The sequence below is a fragment of the Heterodontus francisci genome, chromosome 44 (assembly GCF_036365525.1).
Source record: "Heterodontus francisci isolate sHetFra1 chromosome 44, sHetFra1.hap1, whole genome shotgun sequence".
Lineage (NCBI taxonomy): Eukaryota > Metazoa > Chordata > Chondrichthyes > Heterodontiformes > Heterodontidae > Heterodontus > Heterodontus francisci.
The window spans coordinates 23847636-23872501 of record NC_090414.1 but is presented as its reverse complement, the minus strand read 5'-3'; the positions used below and the strand labels follow the sequence as shown (position 1 = coordinate 23872501).

Here is a 24866-nt window from a genome sequence, read left to right as displayed (position 1 = left end):
CGCTCATTGACTGACAGCAGCGATAGCCAATCGGCGACCAGTCCCGCCTCACCCGCCAGCCAATCGGTAAAGCCGGATTAGCCAACATTAAAATAAACAAACGCAATAATATTCCCCCCCTCAGTAAATAAACCTTCACGGAATAAAATGACGGTCTGTTGACAAGGAATGGAAAAACAAAATATGATTTGCAAATTAAAAAAAAGCGGGGATTGGCGGACCGCCAGTTTGGGTGAGGCCGAGGTCAAAGTGCAAACGGGTTACCATGGAGACGCAGCAGGCCTGAGGCCTACAGCCCCCTTAAAATTAACACTGAATAAAAATAAACAATACAAATGGGCTAAATACAAATAAAGACTGATTTATGATTTTTTAAAAACACCAACTAATTCAAGCAGGCAGTTGCTGCTTTGGTCTCCAGTGCTGCATTAAATTTTAATTTATTTTTAAACCTGAGGATGACTGATTTGTCAGGAAAGGAGTCAAAGTTAAAATAAATGTGTCAAAAGTTTTGTTCGGTTTGACCTCCAGTGCAGCAAAAGGTGGCAATACAGGCCGGATATGCAGCCTGTAGCTAGGTTTTGGGTGGGAGGGGGCCTTATATTTTGGACAGAATCCGGGACGCGCAACCTGACTCGCAACCGGACCATCTGAGGCCGCGGAGCATGCTCTGATCCAGCTCCTGGGACAGCTACATGGCTTGGCTCCAGCCCCCATTCATGAGTCCAGTTACCAGTGATTTCCCCCACCATCTTGCTCAGGCATTTTGGCTCTGGGGCCGTTTTTCTCTTCAAACAGATTTATTGACCGATGACCACGGGGCGGCTCTCAGGGTCACGTGGATCCTGGTTTGAACCCACGTGGACATTAACGGTCACTTGGGAACATGTTTCATGAACCGGGGGGTGGAGGGGGGGGGGCGCAGTATCTTATCCAGCTGGACTGGGCCTGGAAAATGGGGCCTACATTTTGTACAATGGACATATCTGGGTGCTCTACTTTGGGCAGAAGCGGGTGCTGAAGAGATTACAATCATAGAATAATGCAGCAAAGAAAGAGGCCATTCGGCCCAACGTCCCTGTGCTGGCTGTTTGAAAGATCTATCCAATCAGTCCCACTCCCCCCTGCTCTTTCCCCCACAGCTCTGTAAATTTCTCCTATTCAAATATTTATCCAATTCCCCTTTTGAAAGTTACTATTGAATCTGCTTCCACCGCCCTTTCAGGCAGCGCGTTCCAGATCACAACAACTCACTGTGTAAAATATTTCCTCATGCGGCCTCTGGTTCCTTCGCCACTCACAACAACAACCCCAGAGATGAGAGGCGGGAGTTACAAGGGGAGCCTGGAGTTCTTTTCCAAAAGGCGGCTGGGACAAGTGAGACATTTCCCTCACCTGTAATCATGTGCCGTCTTCCCGTCAGGAAGTTACAGTTTAGTAACTTTCCCCCGACTTATTGCAGCAACATCAGGGAGGACATCGTGTTGGAAAGTTCCCTGTGTGCTTGTTAAATCCAAAATTCCATTCAAATCCAACCGGCAATCCTTGGCAGAGTGATTATCCTGTTTTAGACCCTGTCAGTCGGAGGAAGCCAACCCACTGGGAATGTCCTGGATTCTGAACGACCGATTGATCTGCAGGACACTGCTGTGAGAAAAACCTAGGGGAAAGTAATCATCAGGCCATTGAAAATAAATGTCTCATTTTCTTTGAACGCTTTTCCATTTTTAGTTATAAAAATATGGGAGATGGGAATCTAGACGAATCGTCAAGAATCAGCCAATCAGACACTTGAAGAGTCTATTCGCGTTACAAGTGGCTTACTTGCCCACTTTGACCCATCGCAAAGTGAGACATTTTTCCAAAAATATTGTCGCTCCAGTTCGTTTTCTTTTTGGTCCCAAGTTTTTGTTCGTTTTTTAAAAAAAAAAGTCCGATCTCAGATGTAAATGTTTAAAACAGAACAACCGCTGTTCGGAAAAGACAATCTACATTTTGTGCACGTGTACATGATGGTCAGCTTTCACTGGAAGGGCCCCTTTGCCATGGAAACACACTCGCTTGGTTAAGGCATATCCAGAAAAAGTGACCACTACTGTTCATTCATTAAACATCAACACCAACGTGCATTTCTCTAGCACCTTTAACAGTAAAACGCCCCAAGGTGCTTCCCAGGGGCGTAAATCAGACAGAATTTGACCACGAGCCACATCAGGAGATATTAGGGACAGGCGACCAAAAGCTCGGTCAAAGAGGTCGGTTTTAAAGAGTGTCTTAAAGGAGGAGAGAGAGAGAGGTGGAGAGGAGATCTGATCGAGGGAGTGTTGGCTAATTAAAGATTAACCTTTCAGACACTGCTTCGAGCACACCCCGGGGATAAAAATCGTAGGAATTCGGGGCTTTTTAACCTTTGCGACCGCATTAAATCCCTCACAGGCCCAAACTAATATTGAAAGGGTAGTGGGCGGCTTTCACATCTCTCTCTCTCTCTCTCGCTCTCTCTGTAGTGAATTTGTTTCCAAGTCCTTGGTGATCTTACGTCGTGTGATTACAACCTCCGGAAATATGTCCCACCCCGGATATCACGAAGCGTTTCGACAAGGCAAAGAGGGAATGAGCTTCCCACAGGTCAGTTGAGTTGGGAACTGGGAGATCGGAATAAAAGGAGTGAAGGGAGAGACCAGCTGAATTATTCGGACATGGGGAGTGCCTGACCTCGGTTGGTGAGAGGGGGCAAATGGTGTTTAAATATTTGAAAGAGAAAACATTTAAGAAAGGCGGAGGGGTGGGTGGGTGGAATGAGAACAAGGCTCTTTCAGAGAGCTAGCACTGGGCGTGATGGGCTGATTGGCCTCGACTGTGCTGTAAATTTTCTATGTATCCATGTGTGGGGGCGAGTGTGCGCGCATTCCCGGACTGCATTCCCAGACTCGGTTCAGAAAATACAGCCATCCTCGGATTGAGGGGAGAATTCATTCGGAGAGAGACGTGGAGCTTCCATTGGGAAAAATTCAATGGTTAAGAGTGTACATTTTTCAAGGTTGGTTTCCTCTCTCTCTCTCTCTCAAACTTGAGGTCGTAAGAGAGAGAGAGAGAGAGGAAACCAACCTTGACAATTGTCCAGGCGGAGTCAAATCATTTAACATGTCTGTGTGAGATTCCCTTTGTCTGCTTGTTCTCTCAGTACAGGGATTGCCAGCTCCTCTGGGATTCTCCTGGGGTCCCCAGGAATTACAGATTGATCTCCCGAACACCTCCCAAGATCCGAATGCTTTATCTCTCCCGTTTCTCAGTTCGGAAAATATGTTGAGATGGGATAGAAGAGGCTGTTTGACGGACAGTCGTCAATCAGAGCTCGTGCCTTTATCGACTGACGTGGGAAGGCCGTTCAAGGGGGTGATGTTGGGAAGCACGTCTTCACGCAAAGGGGAGAGGAAATCTGCAACTCTCTCCGCACCCCCCCCCCCCCACAACCAAAAAAAAACCCTCGAGGCTGGGAGTCAATTGGCAATTTCAAAAGCGAGATTGACAGATTTTTTGGTGGGGCGTGATAAGGCTCACGGCACCAAGATGGTGTTGAGGTTCAGATCAGTGGTGACCTCACTGGAATGGCGGGACAGGCCCGAGGGGCTGAACGGCCTTCCTCCTGCTCCCGTGTGACAGTCTCGAGGGAGCGAACAGCCTCCTGTGTAATGTTCACCAAACGATCGGACTGTCTTGCCCAAACGCGGGACGCTGACCAGCAAAGGCGAGGCTTCGAGCGCTGACTTGGTTAATCGCAGTAGGGGAGGCACCAGAATCGGCCTCTATTTGAGCCTCCGGATAAAAATTGCGGGGTTATTAAATCGGGTTGAGTAGAGTTAGCCGTGTTGTCCTCTTATTTTGCCAGTTGGGGCCACTGTTGTACCTCACAATTGGTCACGACATATATTTAATTAATTCGCAGTATGCGTGCGTCACTGGCAAGGCCAGCACTTATAGTCTGTGCCCTCGATGTCCCTGGAGATTCGGTGGGCCTGCTTAAAACTGCTGCTTTGATGTCTCACTCGGCCACTGCAGAGGGCAGGAGAGAGTCAACCAGCTGACCATGTGGACCAGAGGCACTTCTCGGCCCAGACTGCGTAACAAGGGATGTGAGTGAGCCCGTCGGGTTATCAATGACTTTCCGACAGCTTCCTCGTCACTGTGACTGAGACCGGAATTTTATTTCAATGGAATCCAAATTCTCCAACGGCGGGATTTGACCTCATGTTCTCTGAATTATTGTCATCACCCATCACCCACCTGTGCTCGCTGACCGACACTGGCTCCCGGTCCGCAACGACTCCATTTTCAAATTCTCATCCTCGTGTTCAAATCCCTCCATGGCCTCCTCGCCCCCTCCCTATCTCTGTAACCTCCTCCAGCCCCTATAACCCTCCCTATCTCTGTAACCTCCTCCAGCCCCTACAACCCTCCCTATCTCTGTAACCTCCTCCAGTCCCCACACCCTCCCTATCTCTGTAACCTCCTCCAGCCCCGACAACCCTCCCTATCTCTGTAACCTCCTCCAGTCCCCACACCCTCCCTATCTCTGTAACCTCCTCCAGTCCCCACACGCTCCCTATCTCTGTAACCTCCTCCAGTCCCCACACCCTCCCTATCTCTGTAACCTCCTCCAGCCCCTATAACCCTCCCTATCTCTGTAACCTCCTCCAGTCCCCACACCCTCCCTATCTCTGTAACCTCCTCCAGTCCCCACACCCTCCCTATCTCTGTAACCTCCTCCAGTCCCCACACCCTCCCTATCTCTGTAACCTCCTCCAGCCCCGACAACCCTCCCTATCTCTGTAACCTCCTCCAGTCCCCACACCCTCCCTATCTCTGTAACCTCCTCCAGTCCCCACACCCTCCCTATCTCTGTAACCTCCTCCAGTCCCCACACCCTCCCTATCTCTGTAACCTCCTCCAGCCCCGACAACCCTCCCTATCTCTGTAACCTCCTCCAGTCCCCACACCCTCCCTATCTCTGGAACCTCCTCCAGTCCCCACACCCTCCCTATCTCTGTAACCTCCTCCAGTCCCCACACCCTCCCTATCTCTGTAACCTCCTCCAGCCCCTACAACCCTCCCTATCTCTGTAACCTCCTCCAGTCCCTACAACCCCCCCTATCTCTGTAACCTCCTCCAGCCCCTACAACCCTCCCTATCTCTGTAACCTCCTCCCGCCCCTACAACACTCCCTATCTCTGTAACCTCCTCCAGCCCCTACAACCCTCCCTATCACTGTAACCTCCTCCAGCCCCTACAACTCTCCCTATCTCTGTAACCTCCTCCAGCCCCTACAACCCTCCCTATCTCTGTAACCTCCTCCACCCCTACAACTCTCCCTATCTCTGTAACCTCCTCCCGCCCCCACAACCCTCCCTATCTCTGCAACCTCCACCAGCCCCTACAACCCTCCCTATCTCTGTAACCTCCTCCAGTCCCCACACCCTCCCTATCTCTGTAACCTCCTCCAGCCCCCACACCCTCCCTATCTCTGTAACCTCCTCCAGCCCCTACAACCCTCCCTATCTCTGTAACCTCCTCCAGCCCCTACAACTCTCCCTAACTCTGTAACCTCCTCCAGCCCCTACAACCCTCCCTATCTCTGTAATCTCCTCCAGTCCCTACAACTCTCCCTATCTCTGTAACCTCCTCCAGCCCTTACAACCCTCCCTATCTCTGTAACCTCCTCCAGCCCCTACAACCCTCCCTATCTCTGTAACCTCCTCCAGCCCCTACAACCCTCCCTATCTCTGTAACCTCCTCCAGCCCCTACAACCCTCCCTATCTCTGTAACCTCCTCCAGCCCCCACAGCCTCCCTATCTCTGTAACCTCCTCCAGCCCCTACAACCCTCCCTATCTCTGTAACCTCCTCCAGCCCCTACAACCCTCCCTATCTCTGTAACCTCCTCCAGCCCCTACAACTCTCCCTATCACTGTAACCTCCTCCCGCCCCCACAACCCTCCCTATCTCTGTAACCTCCTCCAGCCCTTACAACCCTCTTATCTCTGTAACCTCCTCCAGCCCCTACAACCCTCCCTATCTCTGTAACCTCTTCCAGCCCTTTACAACCCTCCCTATCTCTGTAACCTCCTCCAGCCCCCACACCCTCCATATCTCTGTAACCTCCTCCAGCCCCTACAACTCTCCCTATCTCTGTAACCTCCTCCAGCCATTACAACCCTCCCTATCTCTGTAACCTCCTCCAGCCCCTACAATCCACCCTATCACTGTAACATCCTCCAGCCCCTACAACCCTCCCTATCTCTGCAACCTCCTCCAGCCCCTACAACCCTCCATATCTCTGTAACCTCCTCCAGCCCCTACAACCCTCCCTATTTCTGTAACCTCCTCCAGCCACTGCAACTCTCCCTATCTCTGTAACCTCCTCCCGCCCCCACAACCCTCCCTATCTCTGTAACCTCCTCCAGCCCTTACAACCCTCTTATCTCTGTAACCTCCTCCAGCCACTACAACCCTCCCTATCTCTGTAACCTCCTCCAGCCCTTACAACCCTCCCTATCTCTGTAACCTCCTCCAGCCACTACAACCCTCCCTATCTCTGTAACCTCCTCCAGCCCCCACACCCTCCCTATCTCTGTAACCTCCACCAGCCCCTACAACCCTCCTTATCTCTGTAACCTCCTCCAACCCCTACAACTCTCCCTATCTCTGTAACCTCCTCCAGCCCCTACAACCCTCCCTATCTCTGTAACCTCCTCCAGCCCCCTACAACCCTCCCCATCACTGTAACCTCCTCCAGCCCCTACAACTCTCCCTATCTCTGCAACCTCCTCCAGCCCCTACAACCCTCCATATCTCTGTAACCTCCTCCAGCCCCTACAACTCTCCCTATCTCTGTAACCTCCTCCTGCCCCCACAACCCTCCCTATCTCTGTAACCTCCTGCAGCCCCTACAACCCTCCCTATCACTGTAACCTCCTCCAGCCCCTACAACCCTCCCTATCTCTGTCACCTCCTCCATCCCCTACAACCCTCCCTATCTCTGTAACCTCCTCCAGTCCCTACAACTCTCCCTATCTCTGTAACCTCCTCCAGCCCCTACAACCCTCCCTATCTCTGTAACCTCCTCCAGCCCCTACAACCCTCCCTATCACTGTAACTTCCTCCAGCCCCTACAATCCTCCCTATCTCTGCAAACTCCTCCAGCCCCTACAACCCTCCCTATCTCTGTAACCTCCTCCAGTCTCTACAACCCTCCCTATCTCTGTAACCTCCTCCATCCCCTACAACCCTCCCTATCTCTGTAACCTCCTCCAGCCCCTACAACACACCCTATCTCTGTAACCTCCTGCAGCCCCTACAACCCTCCCTATCTCTGTAACCTCCTCCAGCCCCTACAACCCTCCCTATCTCTGTACCCTCCTCCAGCCCCTACAACCCTCCGAGATCTCTGCGCTCCCTCCAATTCCGCCCTCTTGTCCATCCCCCGATTCCCATCGCTCCACCATTGGCGGCCGTGCCTTCAGCTGCCTGGGTCCCTAAGCTCTGGAATTCCCTCCCTAAACCTCTCCGCCTCTCTCTCTCCTCCTTTAAGACGCTCCTTAAAACCCGACCTCTTTGAGCTTTTGGTCGCCTGTCCCTAATATCTCATGTGGCTCGGGGGTCAAATTCTGTCTGATTTACGCTCCCGGGAAGCACCTTGGGGATGTCTTACTGTTAAAGGTGCTAGATAAATGCAACTTGTTTTTGTTATTGGCAATAATAGAACGACTGTACCTGGGCATCTGCTGCCTTCAATGTGGTGTTTCACTCTCGGGTGATTGACGGTGGAGAGTTGGGTTTTGATGACAGGGTGGGGGTTTGTGCTGACAAGCCAGTGGTCGTGAAAGGAGATTCTCTGAGGGTTTGGCCTGTCAAACTGTAGAGGATTAACCGGTGCACACCATCACTTAGAAAGTTAATCTGCCGGATAAAATTGGCTGATGAAGTTGGGAAGTATTGTGTGTCGCTGCTGGGGAGGATCTGTAATAGGATGGGCCAGTATCATCCTTCTCTTTAAGGAAACGAAAATGAACCGAGTTTATTTTTTTAATCCCTCCAAGTCTTATTGGTCACCATGACCTCATTTTCTTCTGTTGCCCGCTGTCTGGAGCCTCTCTGCACCCAGGTTATTAATAACTTCAAACAGCGGCCTACCTCAGCTAGCCTGGGCCCAGCTGCCTCTGTCAATCCAGGGACTGACTGCAGCTGCCTTAGAGGCATCCCCTCGCTCTCTCTCTCTCTCCCACACGGAGGTCAGCCGTGCCCGAGAGACCGGAGACAGCAGGAGGGGAATAGGAAAGGTCACAGGGTTCGGCCCCGTGGCCTTGTGCTGAGCTTTGCAGATCTCAGCCAGGGCTGACGCAAAGAGGGCCAATTGTAGGCCTCAGGCTCCATGGCCAAGAGAAGAAAACAGGGCCAGTGTGGGGGGGGGGGGGGGAAGTGGGGGAACGGGGAGGAAAAACTAACATTCAGCTGCTAGTCGTTTACTCCATCAAAACCCTTCTTGATTTTGAACGCCTCGATTAAATCTCCCCCTTAACCTTCTCTGCTCTCAGGAGAACAATCCCAGCTTCTCCCAGTCTCTCCACATTAACTGAAGTCCCTCATCTCCAGAACTCATTCTGGTCTATTCATCTACAAGATGCACTGCAGCAACTGACCAAGGCTCCTTCGACAGCACCTTCCAAACCCACGACCTCTACCAACTAGAAGGACAAGGGCAGCAGATACATGGGAACACCACCACCTGAAACTGCCACCATTAAGTTGGCTTGCTCCTGTTCTCCTGCAGCTGTTTCTGGAGACTGTTCAACAAGCATTTAAACTCCATACACACAGCTCATCCCATCTGTGTCGTGTCAGCACTGTTGCGCTCTATTGCCTGTGCAGTTGTCAGTGAAAGCTTGGCTCCAGTCTGTCAAAAAAGCCCATTGCAAAGTCGGCCTTTATCTCAAGGGGTTTGGAGTGCAAAGGGGAGGAAGAGAAACTTCAAGTTGTGGGAACCTTGGTCAGACCCCATCGGGAGTAACTGCGTTCAGTTCTGGCCTCGTTTTATTCATTCATGGGATGTGGGCGTCGCTGGCCAGGCCCAGCATTTATTGCCCATCCCTAATTGCCCTTGAGAAGGTGGTGGTGAGCTGCCTTCTTGAACCACTGCAGTCCATGTGGGGTAGGTAGACCCCAGTGATGTTAGGAAGGGAGTTCCAGGATTTTGACCCAGCGACAGTGAAGGAACGGTGATATAGTTCCAAGTCAGGATGGTGTGTGACTTGCAGGGGAACTTGCAGATGGTGGTGTTCCCATGTATCTGCTGCCCTTGTCCTTCTAGTTGGTAGAGGTCGCGGGTTTGGAAGGTGCTGTGAAAGGAGCCTTGGTGCATTGCTGCAGTGCATCTTGTAGATGGTACACACTGCTGCCACTGTGTGTCGGTGGTAGAGGGAGTGAATGTTTGTAGATGGGGTGCCAGTCAAGCGGGCTGCTTTGTCCTGGATGGTGTCGAGCTTCTTGAGTGTTGTTGGAGCTGCACCCATCCAGGCAAGTGGAGAGTATTCCATCACACTCCTGACTTGTGCCTTGTAGATGGTGAACAGGCTTTGGGGAGTCAGGTGGTGAGTTACTTGCTGCAGGATTCCTAACCTCTGACCTGCTCTTGCAGCCACAGTATTTATATGGCTACTCCAGTTCAGTTTCTGGTCAATGGTGACCCCTAGGATGTTGATAATGGAGGATTCAGTGATGGTAATGCCGTTGAATGTCAAGGGGAGATGGTTAGATTCTCTCTTGTTGGAGATGGTCATTGCCTGGCACTTGTGTGGCGTGAATGTTACTTGCACTGACCAGCCCAAGCCGGACAGTTGTCCATCCTCCCATCTCAGATGGCCTCGCCTTCAGCCGTCTTGGCCTACACTCTTATGCTGCAGCCCTGGCCTTGCACAGCCATTGCAGAATGTGCGGCTCCAAATTTTTAAAAGTTATTATGCTTTCTCTACCTGGTGCACCCGTAGGGAGCCAGCTTCCCTCACACATACTCAGTCTGTCACCTCCCTCCACAGTTTCCAGGACAGTGGTTCTCGGCTTTAAATAAGGCCGAGCCGCACACGCAGAGCAGGAAAGGCCCAGGCTCCATTCCCGGCCTAGCGTTGATCTGCAGCAAGAAGATGATGGGGAACAGAATTCCAACCTTGCGCATGACACCCACGTTCGGTGAATGAATTCTGAAAAGATAACTCAACGCCAAAAGGTAGTTTGAGGGATAGTTTTATTTTCTCCACAGACACAAGGGACGTGCGACATGTGTTGTTTAAAGTGACACTCCGCGCCCCCCCCCCCCCACTCCGTTTTGCTTCATGTCTATGTTGACAACGACGCTCTTTGACTGTTCCCTTGGCATCGACGCAACAGGGTTCTGGGTCAAGAGTTCGACTGTCTTCTGCGTGTTTCTCAAAGATAAATACTAGGTTTTCGGGGTTGTGTGCGGCGGGAGAGGGGAGGTGGAGGGGACGGAAGGGGAGCGACACTTAAAAACAGCTAGGTGTCCAGTTGGACAAGATTGGGGAGGATCCGCCGAACAATGGATGCCCAAGGAGCCTTGGTATTCCCCCGCCCCTCAGCACAAACCCACAGCGCTGACGGCTCTCCTTTATGTCGCTGGTAAAAGCCACGTGTCCGTCAACCGCCCACACTGGCCAAAGGCCCAAGGGGCGCAGGATCCATTCAGCTGGACAATGGTAAGTTGAGTGGAGAAGGGTTGGTGGGGTGGATTCATTCCGTCGCTCCGTTCCTTGGGGGGGGGATGGCGGGCGGAGAATGACACGACAGGGTTAAAGAAAGGTTTTCTGTCTACTGTCCAGGCCGACATCTCTTAGAACGTTCCAGGGCGTAATGAGGGGAGGTGCCGTCACCAGCTTACACCAGGAGGCTCCAGGAATGGACAGGAGGAGAGAAGATGCACAGGATGTGCAGCAAATTCAGACTCTGTAAAGCCGCAACCCTGGGGGACCCCTCTCCCCCCCCTCCCCTAATTAACATTCCACTCACTTCCAACAATTAGTGTCAAAACACAATGGCCTCTCGGACGATGAACTGTGCCTGGGGTACTTCTCGGTGGAAGACAATGTTGGACAGACCATGGGCTCCCTGTCAGCCATTTTGTTTTACATTAACAGAGGCAGACCAAGAGGACGGACAGGGTGAGAAAAGGGCGAGCGGGGTGGAGGAGGTGGAGGGGATGTCGGAGGGGCTGATGTTTGAGTGAGGGGAGGGAGGGAGGGAGAGGAGACGGTGAATATTTACAGGTCACTCTCTCCGTAGAGTGCACTGGAGAAGGAGACGTAATCCAGGGCGCCGGAGACAGAGTCTGCCCCAGTGTAGATGGTCATCCGGGAGATGCAGTACTCGGCCTGCTCTGGGGGCAGTTCCCGACGCAGCTCTTCAACCGTGATGTAGTTCTGTGAGGACACAGGAAACAGTCTTCCATTAGATCAGTAAAGAGTAAAGCTCCCTCTACACTGTCCCCCATCAAACACTCCCAGGACAGGTACAGTACGGGGGTTAGATACAGAGTAAAGCTCCCTCTACACTGTCCCCATCAAACACTCCCAGGACAGGTACAGTACGGGGGTTAGATACAGAGTAAAGCTCCCTCTACACTGTCCCCATCAAACACTCCCAGGACAGGTACAGCACGGGGGTTAGATACAGAGTAAAGCTCCCTCTACACTGTCCCCATCAAACACTCCTGGGATCCTCCTGGACTCGCTGCCTCAATACCTCACCATCAAGCCCTTGGGCGCCAACATGGAGTTAATGGTTCAGAGAACTCGGAACTCGACACAAACCTTGTCAGAAGCCAGGATTTTGAAGGAGGCCATAACTTGTTCAGCGGTGTCTGTTTCAGCCGTCTCGCGGGTCATGAAGTCAATGAAAGCTTGGAAGGTTACCACGCCGGTGTTGTTGGGGTCAACAAGGGTCATGATACGGGCGAACTCTACCTCTCCCTGTTGAGGCAATAGGAAAAGAGAGAGAGAGAGAAAACATTGAATAAATGGCAGCAACAGAATCAGGGTATGGACGGTGAGTTAAGAGGTTCCGAGATGGAAGTGGTAGATAAGGGGAAAGAGTAACAGGGAAATCTGGAGGAAGTGAGGGCGGGGCAATGCGTAATTGAAGGAAACATGGCCGCTATGCCAACGAGCAAACATGGCTGCCACGCCAACGAGCAAACATGGCCGCCACGCCAACAAGAAAATATGGCCGCCACGCCAACGAGCAAACATGGCCGCCACGCCAACGAGCAAACATGGCCGCCACGCCAACGAGCAAACATGGCCGCCAAGCCACGCAGTGTACACGGCCGTCCACAGTTGTGTTGTCATAACTGAGCAGACTATTTTGGAGATAAACCATTTTCTCTTGGCATGAGGTGTTGGGCCTGCTCTTCGCAGGCTTCCTGAGTCAACCACATTATTCTGTGTTTATAATTCTTGAGGAAGGGAACACTGGCGTTCCCTCGATATCGGCTGCCAGCCATGCGGAGAACAGCTGGAGATCTTCAGGCCAGGCAGCGGAAGAATGCAGAAAAGAGGAGGGCGACCCAGTCAATCCTCAGAAACCTCGGCAGCCATCTTGCCAAGTCGGAGAATGGCCTTGCCAAGTGATTCGAGCTCCACCGTCCCGTGCGGTGGGAGCTGAAAGTTTTGAACTGCCGTGTTGGGAGAGATGGCTACAGGAACAATGGGTGTGAAGATCAGGGACCTGTGGTGTCATTCAGCTTTGAGAAACCTACCAGATCGTAACCCATGGAGATGAGGCAGGCTCGGAAATCATCGGGTTCCATTTTCCCATTCCTCTTCTGCACCATTTCACAATCAGGTTGAATAGGATTTTTAAAGAAAAGAGCAAAATAGTAATTAGTAACCTGTGCTTGGAAAGGGCTGTGTCTGAACCCCTACTCTCCATTCCTACATAGTAACTCCAAGTGTGGAGGAATCAGTGCACAGTTCCCGTCTCCATATCCCACACTTGCAGTTACTGTGCACAGTTCCAGTCTCCATATCCCACACTTGCAGTTACTGTGCACAGTTCCCGTCTCCATATCCCACACTTGCAGTTACTGTGCACAGTTCCCGTCTCCATATCCCACACTTGCAGTTACTGTGCACAGTTCCCGTCTCCATATCCCACACTTGCAGTTACTGTGCACAGTTCCCGTCTCCATATCCCACACTTGCAGTTACTGTGCACAGTTACTGTCTCCATATCCCACACTTGCAGTTACTGTGCACAGTTCCCGTCTCCATATCCCACACTTGCAGTTACTGTGCACAGTTCCCGTCTCCATATCCCACACTTGCAGTTACTGTGCACAGTTCCCGTCTCCATATCCCACACTTGCAGTTACTGTGCACAGTTCCCGTCTCCATATCCCACACTTGCAGTTACTGTGCACAGTTCCCGTCTCCATATCCCACACTTGCAGTTACTGTGCACAGTTCCAATCTCCATATCCCACACTTGCAGTTACTGTGCACAGTTCCCGTCTCCATATCCCACACTTGCAGTTACTGTGCACAGTTCCTGTCTCCATATCTCACACTTGCAGTTACTGTGCACAGTTCCAATCTCAATATCCCACACTTGCAGTTACTGTGCACAGTTCCCGTCTCCATATCTCACACTTGCAGTTACTGTGCACAGTTCCAATCTCAATATCCCACACTTGCAGTTACTGTGCACAGTTCCAATCTCAATATCCCACACTTGCAGTTACTGTGCACAGTTCCCGTCTCCATATCCCACACTTGCAGTTACTGTGCACAGTTCCAATCTCAATATCCCACACTTGCAGTTACTGTGCACAGTTCCAATCTCAATATCCCACACTTGCAGTTACTGTGCACAGTTCCCGTCTCCATATCTCACACTTGCAGTTACTGTGCACAGTTCCAATCTCCATATCCCACACTTGCAGTTACTGTGCACAGTTCCCATCTCCATATCCCACACTTGCAGTTACTGTGCACAGTTCCCATCTCCATATCCCACACTTGCAGTTACTGTGCACAGTTCCCGTCTCCATATCCCACACTTGCAGTTACTGTGCACAGTTCCCGTCTCCATATCCCACACTTGCAGTTACTGTGCACAGTTCCAATCTCCTTATCCCACACTTGCAGTTACTGTGCACAGTTCCCGTTTCCATATCCCACACTTGCAGTTACTGTGCACAGTTCCCGTCTCCATATACCACACTTGCAGTTACTGTGCACAGTTCCAATCTCCTTATCCCACACTTGCAGTTACTGTGCACAGTTCCCGTTTCCATATCCCACACTTGCAGTTACTGTGCACAGTTCCCGTCTCCAAATCCCACACTTGCAGTTACTGTGCACAGTTCTGCTTTCCGTATATCACTATCAGGAAAGATTGAACAGGCTGGGGATCTTTTCTCTAGAAAAGAGAAGGCTGAGGGGGGTGACCGATAGGGTCGACGGAGAGAAGATGTTTCCACTTGTGAGGGAGACCAGAACTCGGGGGCCATCAATATAAGACAGTCAGTAATAAATCCAATGGGGAATTCAGGAGAAACTCCTTTCCCCAGAGAGTGGGGAGAATGTGGAACTCACTACCACAGGGAGTGGTTGAGGTGAATAGTATTGATATATTTAAGGGGAAGCTGGATAAACACATGAGGGAGAAAGGAATAGAAGGATATGGTGATAGGGTGAGATGGAGAGGGGGGTGGGAGGAAGCTCGTGTGGAGCAGAAACCCCAGCACAGATCGGATGGGCCGAATGGCCTGCTTCTGTGCTGTACATTCTGTGTAATGTAATACCAACTTTAGAAGGGAAAACTCTTCAGTCCATTCATGTTACAAGTATTTGTCCCTCTCTCCCCCTTCTCTTCACCCTCCCCCTCTCCTCCCCGTCTCCTCACCCTGTCAAAGTGATTAAAGGATGCCCTGAACTCGTTGAGTTGTTCCTGGCTGATTCCCTTCGCATCCCGGGTGAGGATTTGATTCTCCACCTCGTTGATGGTCCTGGCGATGGTGGTGAGGAGCTGTTCCCAGCCCACACGGATATGCTGAAGGGGGGAGGGAAAAAAGGACAAAGATCAGTCACAGAGAATCTTCAGTCACAGCTAGAGTCAACTAAACTGTCAGTTCCAACTTCACATGGAGGCTCAGATATACACTGTCCCCCATCAAACACTCCCAGGACAGGTACAGTACGGGGTTAGATACAGAGTAAAGCTCCCTCTACACTGTCCCCATCAAACACTCCCAGGACAGGTACAGTACGGGGGTTAGATACAGAGTAAAGCTCCCTCTACACTGTCCCCATCAAACACTCCCAGGACAGGTACAGTACGGGGGTTAGATACAGAGTAAAGCTCCCTCTACACTGTCCCCATCAAACACACCCAGGACAGGTACAGTACGGGGGTTAGATACAGAGTAAAGCTCCCTCTACACTGTCCCCCATCAAACACACCCAGGACAGGTACAGTACGGGGGTTAGATACAGAGTAAAGCTCCCTCTACACTGTCCCCATCAAACACACCCAGGACAGGTACAGTACGGGGGTTAGATACAGAGTAAAGCTCCCTCTACACTGTCCCCATCAAACACACCCAGGACAGGTACAGTACGGGGGTTAGATACAGAGTAAAGCTCCCTCTACACTGTCCCCATCAAACACTCCCAGGACAGGTACAGTACGGGGGTTAGATACAGAGTAAAGCTCCCTCTGCACTGTCCCCATCAAACACTCCCAGGACAGGTACAGTACGGGGTTAGATACAGAGTAAAGCTCCCTCTACACTGTCCCCCATCAAACACTCCCAGGACAGGTACAGTACGGGGGTTAGATACAGAGTAAAGCTCCCTCTACACTGTCCCCATCAAACACTCCCAGGACAGGTACAGTACGGGGGTTAGATACAGAGTAAAGCTCCCTCTGCACTGTCCCCATCAAACACTCCCAGGACAGGTACAGTACGGGGTTAGATACAGAGTATATTCCACATCCATAGTAACACTGCTGCCAGCAAGAGGCAAGTGTATGGTGTGGGGCTTGAGTCACGTTTCGGCCCATACTACAGAAGTTAGTGGACTGATATGATGAAAGGCTGATGGAATATTGGCCTTTCCCTCAGTGTGGCTGGAATACAGAGGGGTGAATGTTCTTCAATGATATAAACCTCTGTTCAGATCCCATCAGGAGGAACCTCGTTCAGTTCCGGGCCCCACACCTCAGCAAGGAGATATTATCCTGGGAGAGGGTGCAGTGCGGATTCACCAGAATGATCCCGGGGATGAAAGGGTTAATGTCCGAGGACGGGTCACACAGACTGGGCTTGTATTCCCTCGAGTGTAGAAGATTAAGGGGTTGATCTAATCGAGGGGTTTAAGATGATTAAAGGATTCGATCGGGTCGATAGAGAGAAACTATTTCCTCTGGTCGGGGGGAGTCCAGAACAAGGGGGCAGAACCTTCAAATTGGAGCCAGGGCCGTTCAGGGGTGATGTCAGGAAACACTTCTTCACACAAAGGGGAGTGGAAATCGGGAACTCTCTCCCCCCCAGAAAGCTGCTGAGGCCGGGGGTCAATTGGGAATTTCAGACCTGAGATTGATAGATTTTAGTTCGGTGAGGGGGATTAAGGGTTACAGAACCCAGGCGGGGAGATGGAGTTAAAACACAGGTCATGCCGTGATCTAACTGAATGGTGGGATAGGCTCGAGGGGCTGATTGGCCTCCTCCTGTTCCTGGACTGGGTATGGCTGGCAGTTTCCACCATCCCCGAGGACACAAGTGAACCCAGTTGGCTTCAGAAGTTCTCATGGTGACTTCTTCCTGGCACCAACTCTTTGCCCTTCGAACCCATGACCTTTGAGTTGCCAGTCGAGGAACTCGATTGGCTGCCTTACCTCCATAGTGTAGCTGGTGTGCTTGTTGTCGAAGATGAGAGCCTCCTGGATGAGTTGGTGATCTCCTTCCAGCTTGTCAATGTTGCACTTGTAGTTGATGATGTTCTGCTCGTACTGTTTCAAGTGGTTCATCTGATCCTCTAGTGACCCCGTGATGTCAATGGAAATGTGGCCAATTTCCTGAACAGAAAAGACGCAACCTCAGGTCAGTGGGTTGGTCTCCAAGGCAACCAACACTCCAAACCTCTCCCCAGCACCATCTCCTTGTGTGACCGATTGCCTCGTTCCTCACTCCCACTGCATCACCTTCACTTTTACATGTTCATTATCAAGAACTAGGAGCAAACACAGAGTAAACCTCCCCCTTACCTCCATCTTGGTCTGAATCCAAGGCCCGATGACATTGGCCTGGGCAGCAAATTGACGTCTAAGGCGTTCATTGGCCTGTTGACGGGCGAGTTCCTCCTGTAATGTTTGGTCTCTGTGTGGTACCAGTGTCTTCACCTGTGGGTCGGCAATAGGATGGGGTTAGATCATAGCGGAGGGGCAGGTTATACATACCAGGACATCAATCCCAAACTAATCCCACTGCCCTGCTCTCTCCCCATAGCCCTGTATCAATCCCCAAACTAATCCCACTGCCCCGCTCTCTCCCCCTATAGCCCTGTCTCAATCCCCAACCTAATCCCACTGCCCTGCTCTCTCCCCATAGCCCTGTATCAATCCCCAATCTAATCCCACTGCCCTGCTCTCTCCCCATATCCCTGTATCAATCCCAAACTAATCCCACTGCCCCATTCTCTCCCCATAGCCCTGTATCAATCCCCAAACTAATCCCACTGCCCCGCTCTCTCCCCATAGCCCTGTATCAATCCCCAATCTAATCCCACTGCCCCGCTCTCTCCCCATAGCCCTGTATCAATCCCAAACTAATCCCACTGCCCCGCTCTCTCCCCATAGCCCTGTATCAATCCCCAAACTAATCCCACTACACTGCTCTCTCCCCATAGCCCTGTATCAATCCCCAAACTTAGCCCACTGTCTCCCCATAGCCCTGTATCCCCAAACTAATCCCACTGCCCCGCTCTCCCCCCATAGCCCTGTATCAATCCCCAAACTAATCCCACTGCCCCGCTCCCCCCATAGCCCTGTATCAATCCCAAACTTAGCTCACTGTCTCCCCATAGCCCTGTATCAATCCCCAACCTAATCCCACTGCCCCGCTCTCTCCCCATAGCCCTGTATCAATCCCCAAACTAATCCCACTGCCCCATTCTCTCCCCATAGCCCTGTATCAATCCCAAACCAATCCCATTGCCCCATTCTCTCCCCATAGCCCTGTATCAATCCCCAATCTAATCCCACTGCCCCGCTCTCTCCCCATAGCCCTGTATCAATCCCCAAACTTAGCCCACTGTCTCCCCATAGCCCTGTATCAATCCCCAAACTCATCCCACTGCCCCGCACTCTCCCCATGGTGCAGTTTTGCTCTGAGTTCATTCTGAGTTCTGACAAACCCAACCCCCGGCCTCCCAGCCGGTGACTCACCTTGTCCCATTTTCCTGCGATTTCCTGGGCGGATAGGTTAGTATAGGGGTTGATTCCGGACAATTTGATTCCGTAGGTCTGGGCGATTTTGGTGATCTCGTTCTGGATCCCGAGGATGGACATCCGTTCCTTGTCGGCCTCCGGCAGCGTGGCTTTGAACTGCTCGTGGGCAGTGATCAGACTCTGCGGGAAGATAGAGGTGCAGAGGTCATCGCATCATACAGTACGGGCGGGGAGGGTGGGGCCATTCGGCCCATCCTGGCTGTGCTTGCTCTTTGAGGGGCCTATGCAGTGGTCACTGGGGTGAGTCACTGTACAGGAGGGGCTGTCACTGCAAGGGCGAGGTTGAGGGGTGAGTTGAGATTGTAGAGAATGACAAGCTATGTTTCCACGTCACGAGCAGTTACTGGATTAGTAATCCAGAGGCCCAGACTAAGGTTCCAGAGATCGGAGTTCAAATCCCACCACTGCTGCAGGGAGTTAAATCCAATTCATTAAATAAATGCAAAGTCGGTAACGGTGACCTGGGTTGTTGTAAAAACCCATCTGGTTCACTAATGTCCTTTAGGGAAGGAAATCTGCTGTCCTTACCTGGTCTGGCCTACATGTGACTCCAGACCCACAGCAATATGGTTAACTCTTAACTACCAAGCAAGACATCCAGCTGTATTTAAAGTGACAGCTCACCGCCACTTTCTCGAGGGTAATTATGGACGAGCAACAAATGCCAGGCCGGGCCGGGCCAGCGACGCTTACCTCCCGCGAATGGATAAGAAAAGTGAGTAATTTGGGGCACGACGTGTGGCGATGTGTCGCATGCTTGGGAGGGGAGTTTGGTCCAATGGTTCCCAAAGCTCTCCAGCACTGGGAACTTTCCTCACTGTGTCCGGGTCTCCAGTAGACACCTTGAAAGAGAGCACGATCACTATTGACAAGTCAACATTCCCATTGTCGCTGCATCCCGTGATCCCCGGGTGCTAGAAGGGGGAACGAGGTGGAACTGTGGTCTTGTTATGTTGAGAAATTCCCAAGTTTCTATCATCATTTACGGTGTCACCATCAGCTGGCATTTCCGCAGTGCCTTCGGGAGGACAATGATCCCAGGCTGGAATGGGAGTGACAGTCTGAGGAGGGTGTCGAATTCAACAGACTTAGAGAGAGAGAGAGGCGGAGAGGTTTAGGGAGGGAGTTCCAGAGCTTAGGGCCCCAGGCAGCTGAAGGCACGGCCGCCAATGGTGGAGTGATGGGAATCGGGGGATGGACAAGAGGCCGGAATTGGAGGGAGCGCAGAGATCTCGGAGGGTTGTAGGGGCTGGAGGAGGTTACAGAGATAGGGAGGGTTGTCGGGGCTGGAGGAGGTTACAGAGATAGGGAGGGTTGTAGGGACTGGAGGAGGTTACAGAGATAGGGAGGGTTGTAGGGACTGGAGGAGGTTACAGAGATAAGGTGGGTTGTAGGGGCTGGAGGAGGTTACAGAGATAGGGAGGATTGTAGGGGCTGGAGGAGGTTAGAGAGATAGTGAGGGTTGTAGGGGCTGGAGGAGGTTACAGAGATAGTGAGGGTTGTAGGGGCTGGAGGAGGTTACAGAGATAGGGAGGGTTGTAGGAGCTGGAGGAGGTTACAGAGATAGTGAGGGTTGTAGGGGCTGGAGGAGGTTACAGAGATAGGGAGGGTTGTAGGAGCTGGAGGAGGTTACAGAGATAGGGAGGGGTGTAGGAGCTGGAGGAGGTTACAGAGATAGGGAGGGGTGTAGGGTCTGGAGGAGGTTACAGAGATAAGGAGGGTTGTAGGGGCTGGAGGAGGTTACAGAGATAGGGAGGGTTGTAGGGGCTGGAGGAGGTTACAGAGATAGGAGGGTTGTAGGGGCTGGAGGAGGTTACAGAGATAGGGAGGGTTGTAGGGGCTGGAGGAGGTTACAGAGATAGGGAGGGTTGTAGGGGCTGGAGGAGGTTACAGAGATAGGGAGGGTTGGAGGGGCTGGAGGAGGTTACAGAGATAGGGAGGGTTGGAGGGGCTGGAGGAGGTTACAGAGATAGGGAGGGTTGTAGGGGCTGGAGGAGGTTACAGAGATCGGGAGGGTTGTAGGGGCTGGAGGAGGTTACAGAGATAGGGAGGGTTGTAGGGACTGGAGGAGGTTACAGAGATAGGGAGGGTTGTAGGAGCTGGAGGAGGTTACAGAGATAGGGAGGGTTGGAGGGGCTGGAGGAGGTTACAGAGATAGGGAGGGTTGTAGGGGCTGGAGGAGGTTACAGAGATAGGGAGGGTTGTAGGGACTGGAGGAGGTTACAGAGATAGGGAGGGTTGTAGGGGCTGGAGGAGGTTACAGAGATAGGGAGGGTTGTAGGGACTGGAGGAGGTTACAGAGATAGGGAGGGTTGTAGGGGCTGGAGGAGGTTACAGAGATAGGGAGGGTTGTAGGGGCTGGAGGAGGTTACAGAGATAGGGAGGGTTGTAGGGGCTGGAGGAGGTTACAGAGATAGGGAGGTTGTAGGGGCTGAAGTTCCTCTTCTCTGCCTACCTGAATCTCCTCGAAACTGTGAACAATAAACATGTCTTGAAGATCCTCCATTGCGCCATCCAATCCAGTTGTTGAAAGGTGCGGCTCTCTTGGCGAACTCCAGGTACAGCTGATCAATCGTCTCCAGTAGTTTCTCATTCCGCTGGGAGAGGGGGAATTACGAGGGGAGGAGGTGTGGGAAGAGAGCGAGAGAGAGAGTCAGAACATCATTCAGGCTTGGCAAACCCAATGGATCCACTCGGGCGCACGACCTACCTCGAGAGCATCCCTCCTCTCTGGGTCAGAGTACCCAGATTGTCCCACTGGTCACAGATGCCTGGCACCGACTGTTAACTGTAGCAGCATCGTGGTAATCCAGCTCACTGAAATATACAACCCGGGCACAGGTAAGGGCAGTAAAAACAAAGGGGGTGGAAGGTTATCGGGGGTCGGTGGAAATGTGGAGTTATAATCAGTTCAGCCATGATCTTATTGAATGGTGGAGCAGCTCGAGGGGCCGAGTGGCCACCTCCTACTCTAATTCATTTGTTCAGATAAAGGGTCAGATTGATCCCACGGTTGAAAGGGTTAAATGATGTCGGATTGTACTTGTAATCCCTCGAGTATAGAAAAAGATTAAGGGGGTTCTGAATGAGGTCAATAAAGAAAAAGATGGAGAGAGGCGGGGGGAGAGAGAGGCGAGAGGCGGGGGAAGAGAGAGGCGAGAGGCGGGGGAAGAGAGAGCGAGAGGCGGGGGGAAGAGAGAGGCGAGAGGCGGGGGGAAGAGAGAGGCGAGAGGCGGGGGGAAGAGAGAGGCGAGAAGAGGCGGGGGGAAGAGAGAGGCGAGAGGCGGGGGAAGAGAGAGGCGAGAGGCGGGGGAAGAGAGAGGCGAGAGGCGGGGGGAAGAGAGAGGCGAGAGGCGGGGGGAAGAGAGAGGCGAGAGGCGGGGGGAAGAGAGAGGCGAGAGGCGGGGGGAAGAGAGAGGTGCGAGAGGCGGGGGGAAGAGAGAGGCGAGAGGCGGGGGGAAGAGAGAGGCGAGAGGCGGGGGGAAGAGAGAGGCGAGAGGCGGGGGGAAGAGAGAGGCGAGAGGCGGGGGAGAAGAGAGAGGCGAGAGGGAGGAGAGGCGAGAGGCGGGGGGAAGAGAGAGGCGAGAGGCGGGGGGAAGAGAGAGGAGAGAGGCGGGGGAAGAGAGAGGAGAGAGGCGGGGGGAAGAGAGAGGAGAGAGGCGGGGGGAAGAAGAGAGGAGAGAGGCGGGGGAAGAGAGAGGAGAGAGGCGGGGGAAGAGAGAGGAGAGAGGCGGAGGGGGAAGAGAGAGGAGAGAGGCGGGGGAAAGAGAGAGGAGAGAGGCGGGGGAAGAGAGAGGAGAGAGGCGGGGGGAAGAGAGAGGAGAGAGGCGGGGGGGAGAGAGAGGAGAGAGGCGGGGGGAAGAGAGAGGAGAGAGGCGGGGGAAGAGAGAGGAGAGAGGCGGGGGGAAGAGAGAGGAGAGAGGCGGGGGGAACGAGAGAGGAGAGAGGCGGGGGGAAGAGAGAGGAGAGAGGCGGGGGGAAGAGAGAGGAGAGAGGCGGGGGGAAGAGAGAGGAGAGAGGCGGGGGGAAGAGAGAGGAGAGAGGCGGGGGAGAAGAGAGAGGAGAGAGGCGGGGGGAAGAGAGAGGAGAGAGGCGGGGGAAGAGAGAGGAGAGAGGCGGGGAAGAGAGAGGAGGAGGGCGGGGGAAGAGAGAGGAGAGAGGCGGGGGGAGAGAGAGGAGAGAGGCGGGGGGAAGAGAGAGGAGAGAGGCGGGGGGGAAGACGAGAGGAGAGAGGCGAGGGGAAGAGAGAGGAGAGAGGCGGGGGGAAGAGAGAGGAGAGAGGCGGGGGAAGAGAGAGAGAGAGGCGGGGGAAGAGAGAGAGAGGCGGGGGAAGAGAGAGGAGAGAGGCGGGGGGAAGAGAGAGGAGAGAGGCGGCGGGAAGAGAGAGTAGAGAGGCGGGGGGAAGAGAGAGGAGAGAGAGGCGGGGGAAGAGAGAGGAGAGAGGCGGGGGGAAGAGAGAGGAAGAGAGGCGGGGGGAAGAGAGAGGAGAGAGGCGGGGGGGAGAGAGAGGAGAGAGGCGGGGGGAGAGAGAGGAGAGAGGCGGGGGGAGAGAGAGAGAGAGAGGCGGGGGAGAGAGAGGAGAGAGGCGGGGGGGAGAGAGAGGAGAGAGGCGGGGGGGAGAGAGAGAGAGAGGCGGGGGGAGAGAGAGGAGAGAGCGGGGGAGAGAGAGGAGAGAGAGGCGGGGGGAAGAGAGAGGAGAGAGGCGGGGGGAAGAGAGAGAGAGAGAGCGGGGGAAGAGAGAGGAGAGAGGCGGGGGGAAGAGAGAGGAGAGAGGCGGGGGAAGAGAGAGGAGAGAGGCGGGGGGAAGAGAGAGGAGAGAGGCGGGGGGAAGAGAGAGGAGAGAGGCGGGGGGAAGAGAGAGGAGAGAGGCGGGGGAAGAGAGAGAGAGAGCGGGGGAGTAGAGAGGAGAGAGGCGGGGGAAGAGAGAGGAGAGAGGCGGGGGAGAGAGAGGAGAGAGGCGGGGGGAGAGAGAGAGAGAGGCGGGGGAGAGAGAGGAAGAGAGGCGGGGGGAGAGAGAGGAGAGAGGCGGGGGGAGAGAGAGAAGAGAGGCGGGGGGAGAGAGAGGGAGAGAGGCGGGGGAGAGAGAGGAGAGAGGCGGGGGGAGAGAGAGGAGAGAGGCGGGGGGAGAGAGAGGAGAGAGGCGGGGGAGAGAGAGGAGAGAGGCGGGGGGAGAGAGAGAGGGAGAGAGGCGGGGGAGAGAGGGAGGGGCGGTTGAAGGGAGAGAGGGGCGTAGACAGGGAGTAAGAGATGGTGAGAGATTAAGGGAGGAGGGCGGGCGAGGCTGGTGGAGGGTCAGGGAGGTGGAAGAGACAGGGAGGTGTGGGAGGGAGGGCGAGGCGGTGGAGAGACAGGGAGGGGAGGGAGGGGAGGGAGGGAGGGAGGGAGGGCGAGGTGGTGGAGGACAGGGAGGTGAGGGCAAGGCGGTGGAGGGACAGGGACGTGAGGGAGCGAGGGACAGGGAGGTGGAGGGAAGGCGAGACCGTGGAAGGACAGGGAGGTGAGGGCGAGGCGGTGGAGGGAATGGAGGTAGAGGGAGGGCGAGGCAGTGGTGGGACAGGGAGGTGAGGGAGGAGGGCGAGGCAGTGGAGGGACAGGGAGGTGAGGGAGGTTTCTCCATGCTACTTGAGCTCCTGGGCGATGGCAGCAATTTGCTCGACTCGGTCCTGATGAGCTGCCAGGTCACTCTCAAACGCCTCGTGTTTCCTCATGAGGGCTCGAATCTCCATCAGCGAGGCTGACTCATAATCCTTCCTACTCAACATGTCCTCCTTACCTGTGGGAGAAAGAGGCAGGTTCAGCGAGGGACAGTGTCAGCGAGGGACAGGGTCAGCGAGGGACAGGGTCTCAGTGAGCGAGGGACAGGGGTCAGCGAGCGAGGGACAGGGTCAGCGAGCGTGGACAGGGTCAGCGAGGGTCAGGGTCAGCGAGCGAGGGACAGTGTCAGCGAGAGGGACAGGGTCAGCGAGGGACAGGTGGTCAGCGAGGGACAGGGTCAGCGAGGGACAGGGTCAGCGAGCGAGCGACAGGGTCAGCGAGGACAGGGTCAGCGAGGGACAGGTCAGCGAGCGAGGGACAGGTCCAGCGAGCGAGGGACAGGTCCAGCGAGCGAGGGACAGGTCAGCGAGCGAGGGACAGGTCCAGCGAGGGACAGAGCCAGTGAGGGACAAGGTCAGCGTGTGAGGGACAGCGTCGGCGAGGGACAGCGTCAGTGAGCAAGGGACAGAGTCAATGAGGGACAGGGTCAGAGAGCGAGGGACAGGGTCAGTGAGCAGAGGGACAGGGTCAGTGAGA

The 24866-nt window shown here is 53.7% G+C and overlaps 1 protein-coding gene across 1 annotated transcript in view; it reads right to left on the bottom strand.

Moving 5' to 3' along the window:
• Positions 1-10363: 10363 nt before the first annotated feature.
• The window catches only part of actn3a (actinin alpha 3a), a 68154-nt gene continuing 53651 nt past the window's right edge, over positions 10364-24866 (bottom strand). Inside the window, 13 exon segments of the mRNA XM_068021706.1 lie at positions 10364-11482; positions 11873-12031; positions 12820-12885; positions 14970-15116; positions 16965-17144; positions 17334-17468; positions 18513-18695; positions 21031-21093; positions 21095-21172; positions 21286-21305; positions 21308-21346; positions 21349-21392; positions 24198-24348. Of these exon segments, the coding sequence (XP_067877807.1) occupies positions 11324-11482; positions 11873-12031; positions 12820-12885; positions 14970-15116; positions 16965-17144; positions 17334-17468; positions 18513-18695; positions 21031-21093; positions 21095-21172; positions 21286-21305; positions 21308-21346; positions 21349-21392; positions 24198-24348 (1424 nt within the window). The 3' untranslated portion in view covers positions 10364-11323.